Source organism: Primulina huaijiensis, chromosome 3 (genome assembly GCF_012295235.1).
Source record: "Primulina huaijiensis isolate GDHJ02 chromosome 3, ASM1229523v2, whole genome shotgun sequence".
NCBI lineage: Eukaryota > Viridiplantae > Streptophyta > Magnoliopsida > Lamiales > Gesneriaceae > Primulina > Primulina huaijiensis.
The window spans coordinates 14,116,806-14,121,805 of NC_133308.1; the positions used below are offsets into that span (position 1 = coordinate 14,116,806).

General features: G+C 42.0%; 1 protein-coding gene across 1 annotated transcript; it reads left to right on the plus strand.

The window, feature by feature from the left end:
• The first annotated feature begins 1,057 nt into the window (after positions 1–1,057).
• On the plus strand, positions 1,058–2,757 carry LOC140972504 (uncharacterized). Its single transcript, XM_073434921.1, has 4 exons — positions 1,058–1,532; positions 1,650–1,994; positions 2,340–2,623; positions 2,743–2,757. The coding sequence occupies exons 1-4, from the start codon at positions 1,058–1,060 to the stop codon at positions 2,755–2,757; spliced, it is 1,119 nt and encodes a 372-aa protein (XP_073291022.1).
• Positions 2,758–5,000: the final 2,243 nt, after the last annotated feature.

Here is a 5,000-nt window from a genome sequence, read left to right on the forward strand (position 1 = left end):
CACAATTTTCGTGTATTACAGCCCTTTTGTATATATTTTCCAGTAATTTAGATGTATTTTAATCATGACTAAACGATGGTTCGATGTTGGTTCGGGTTGGTACGGAGTCATGGTTAGATACTAAGTTTGTTGGGCGTAATTGTCTCGTTTTTAGTTTGAATATGAAGTGTTGGTCAAGTTGAGATTATTTGCATGTGTCTCATGTTATAATTAGGTCGCAGTGAGCCTGGGAACGATCCAACTCATTTGGTAAATTAAAACAGGATAATAATTATATTACGTGCATAAAAAAAAATAGAAAATATTTATTTTTGAGATATATGCAATATGTCTTGTGGCCATCTTACGCTTATGGGATTGCTTCACCCGGTGACTTACGACCGGTTTACGATTATGTATGGGTACGGATATCCAGTCCAAGGGCTGTGATGATCTTTACCGCCCATTATACTGTGGTTTAGTCTGATCAGACGTGCATGTTATGTTATGGGCCACTTGCGTAGAACATTATCTCTAAAGAAAAATTACGATATGATATTTTATGACAGGGCTCTATCGAGCAACTCTTTTATGTACGATTTTTCAGTTATGCACGTATTTATAATTACTCATGACACGATTTTCACGTTACGCTTTACGATACGATATTTTTACGTTGCATCCTGGGTCTTTAGACTCACTAGACTTGATTGATGTAGGTACTGACGATGCAGAGGCTGAGGGCGGAGACCAGTGAGTTAGCTCGGATCGGCGGTAGTACGAACCCGAAGACCTCACGTTTATTTATTCAGTTTTATGTTCAAACTCTTGTTATAACTTTATATATATTTTAAGTTATTGTTTAAAACATTATTCAGTTTCCGCTGCTATGTTTATGTTAAACCGTTGGGTTATTTTACGAAAATTTTTATACGTTGCAATTTTATTTATTTAAAGAGAAAATTTTTAATAATTCCGAAAAATTATGAATACGAATTACGGGCCCTCACAGTTGGTATCAGAGCGATGTTTCTTGTAAAGGGTTGTACTTACTACTGNAGATTTTACATGGTACAATATGCCTCCTAGACGAGTTATTGACCGCCCGAGGGGTGCTGAAAACGAGGATGATGAGCCTCAGAACCGTTATGAGGATAGAGGTCCACCGCCACCTCCTCCACCACCTGATATGCATACCCAGATGATGGCGGGTATGACTCAGTTCTTCGCACAGTTCGCGGGGAACAATGCTGCAGCGGTGGCTAGGCCGCCTAGACCCGAGGCTATTTGTGAGCGATTCATGAGGATGAACCCGAAGGAGTTCACTGGGACGTCTGATCCCATGGTGGCTGAGGGATGGATTAAGTCCCTAGAGGTTACTTTCAGATTTATGGAGCTTGAGGATGTTGACGGGGTCCGCTGTGCGACATATCTTTTTGGAGGAGACGCCCGTCTATGGTGGGAGGGCGCATCTGTAGCTCTGGATCTAGCTACTCTCAGTTGGACGCACTTTAGAGAGGTGTTCTTCTCTCAGTATTTTACTGATGACGTGCGTTCGCGGTTGATCAGGGAGTTTATGACCCTGAGACAGGGTGACATGACTGTTACGGAGTTTCTCCGTAAATTCGAGAGGGGTTGTCACTTTGTACCCCTGATCGCGAACGACGAAGGTGCCAGACTTAGGCACTTCATGGATGGATTGCGGCCGATCCTGCGTCATGATGTTAGGGTTGTTGGCCGTACGACATATGAGGTCGCTGTCTCTAGAGCTCTTACTGCAGAACAGGAGCAGAGAGATATCGAGAATGACCGCAATGGTAAGCGGCCATTTCAGGCGCCCCACCGCCCTCTTCAGCAGCATAAGAGGCATTTCCATGGCCCATCGAGGAGCAGAGAGCAGCAGCAGCAGGGACGTGTGTTCCCGAGGAGGCAGGAGTACCCGGTCTGTGCCAGGTGCACACGTCGTCATACCGGAACTTGCATGTATGGTTCTGGGAAGTGTTTCAAGTGTGGCGGTACAGGCCATTTGCTAAAGGATTGTCCTCAGGGGACATTGCCTACTCAGGGCAGAGTGTTTGCACTCCATGCAGCGGAGGCGAACCCAGGGACTATGCTCTTGACAGGTATCTTAAATTTTTAAGTTTTTATTTGGGAAAATTTTAGCATATTTAATTCAGCATTTTTGGATTAATTGCTTTGAATTATTGGGTTATAAGATTTGAACTTAGAAATTGTGATAAGATTGCATGTTCTATACGGGTCGTTTTGGGAATCTAAGTTAGAAGAACTTTGACCTTTGCATGTCTATAGGATTAATTCTGGTTAATTATTGGATTTAGATAGATGTTCCAACCTTTCAGGAAGAATATTTATAGGCGGAGCTTCTACGAACGACTTGATTGATTCAGGAGCCACTCATTCATTCATATCTGAGACCTTTGCGATTTCCATCGAGGTCAAGACGATTGGATTGGATGTGGCGTATTCTGTGGTTATTCCTTCTGGCGAGGAGATGGCAGCGACTAGCGTAGTACGAGACATAAACCTCGAGCTTCATGGAAATCTTGTCTATGCGGATTTGATCGTGCTGCCAATGCCAGAGTTTGATATTATACTTGGGATGGATTGGCTGCACAAGAACAGAGTACTTATTGATTTTCAGCGGAGATCTGTTCTAGTCCGACCGCTTGGAAGGGAGCAATTCCTATTTGAACCTGACCGGTACTTTAATTTTCCTATCATGATATCTTGTATTCAGGCTAGGAAGCTCATGCTTAGGGGTTGTCGAGCATTCATTGCGACCATTATATCTATTCCCGAGGTCTCCAGCCAGTCAGTTGCAGATGTCCCAGTTGTCAGGGACTTTTCAGACGTTTTTCCCGATGACGTCTCTGGTAGACCACCGGTACGAGAGGTAGAGTTTTCGATCGATCTTATGCCAGGTACCACGCCTATCTCTAAGGCGCCATACAGATTAGCACCGTCAGAGATGGTTGAGCTCAAGAAACAGATTCAGGAGCTTCTTGACAAGGAGTTTATTCGCCCGAATCTCTCCATGGGGCGCGCCTGTCTTATTCGTGAAGAAGAAAGACGGATCTATGAGGCTTTGCATTGACTACCGAGAGTTGAACAGGGTTACAATGAAGAATAAATACCCACTTCCGAGGATCGAGGATTTGTTTGATCAGTTGCAAGGAGCCTCAGTATTCTCCAAGATAGATCTGCGATCTGGATATCACCAGTTGAGGGTGAAAGACGCCGATACTTTTAAGACTGCTTTTAGGACTCGTTATGGGCACTTCGAGTTCCTTGTGATGCCGTTCGGTTTGACGAATGCGCCGGCGATCTTCATGGATCTCATGAATCGTGTATTTCAGCCGTATCTTGATCAGTTCGTTATTGTATTCATAGACGACATTCTCGTCTACTCAAAGAGTCAAGAGGATCACAACAGGCATCTGACCGCAGTATTGCAGACGTTGCAGAGGCACAAGCTGTTCGCTAAGTTCAGCAAGTGCGAGTTCTGGTTGGAGAAAGTGGCGTTCTTAGGCCACATCATATCTAGCAGTGGCATTGAGGTAGACCCAGCGAAGGTTGCGACCGTCAGAGATTGGGAGGTGCCGCAGAGTGCATCAGAGATCCGTAGTTTCCTTGGTCTAGCAGGATACTATCGGAAGTTTATTCAGGGTTTCTCCTCTATCGCAGTTCCACTCACGTCATTGACTAAGAAGAATGCTAAGTACGTGTGGAGCGATGAGTGCNATTTTTCCTATTTCTAAGATTAAACAAAAGGATTCGCAAATAAAAGTGCTAATGCTACAACCAATCCATAAATTGTTAACGCTTCCATAAAAGCTAGACTAAGCAATAGAGTACCTCGTATCTTTCCCTCTGCCTCGGGCTGTCTTGCGATACCCTCTAGGGCTTGACCCGCAGCAGTCCCTTGACCAACTCCAGGTCCGATAGAAGCAAGCCCTACGGCTAATCCAGCAGCAATAACGGAAGCAGCAGAAATCAGTGGATTCATGATAAGTTCCTCGTACCAACAAAAATAAATGGTTAATGATACAATCAACCAATGAATTATGACTTAATTATTCGATCGATAGGATTAATCTAGTCGAAGTAACTAAGAACTTCGAATTTCAGTAATAATATTATTGAATTATCAGAACTACTTCGATATATTCTTTTTCGTTTCTATCCACAGAGTCTTCGCGAATCCATAGAATTCTCGTTTTTACATTTCTTGGTTCCAAACTGTTATTTCACAATTCTTTCAGCTTTTATTGATTTCATCTGTTTATTCAGGCAAGTCACAGTCGAAACGAGACGAAAGGACTTCTGTTAGAGCCCCCCTATAGTAGTAGGAGAAATGAAATATATCTTTAGTTCATATATAACTAGTCAATATCTAATATCACATATACACGTCTCTCTTCCATAACGTAAACCATTAAATTCAATCAGATTCGAGAATCTATCTATTTTTTTAGGAATCCCATTTTTGTTTTGTAAATTTTTTTTCTTCCTTCCGTTTATTGGATAGAAATATCATTATTTGATTTTTTTTCCTATTGCTTTCTCTCGTATATAGAGTCCTGTATATTTCTATTCCTTAAATAAATTATCTTAAGCCACACATACATTTCTTTGTGCTAAGCTAAAAAAAAGACTATTTCAATGATGGCCCTCCATGGATTCACCTATATAAGCCGCGGCTAAAGTTGCAAAAATAAGAGCTTGAATACCACTTGTAAATAATCCAAGGAACATGACAGGTATGGGAACCACTGAAGGTACTAAAGAAACAAGAACAACAACTACTAATTCATCAGCTAAGATATTCCCGAAAAGTCGAAAACTAAGTGATAAGGGCTTTGTGAAATCTTCTAAGATGTTAATGGGTAAAAGAATTGGAGTTGGTTGAATATATTTTCCGAAATAACTTAATCCCTTTTTGGTAAGACCTGCGTAAAAATATGCCACTGATGTGAGTAAAGCCAAAGCAACAGTAGTAT

Bases quoted from the DNA above. Each gene is read 5' to 3' on its own strand.
- LOC140972504 (XM_073434921.1), top strand. From the start codon at position 1,058: ATGCCTCCTAGACGAGTTATTGACCGCCCGAGGGGTGCTGAAAACGAG. The intron at 1,533-1,649 runs GTTCGCGGTTGA...CGAACGACGAAG, and splicing joins GTATTTTACTGATGACGTGC to GTGCCAGACTTAGGCACTTC. The intron at 1,995-2,339 runs GTACAGGCCATT...CCAACCTTTCAG, and splicing joins GAAGTGTTTCAAGTGTGGCG to GAAGAATATTTATAGGCGGA.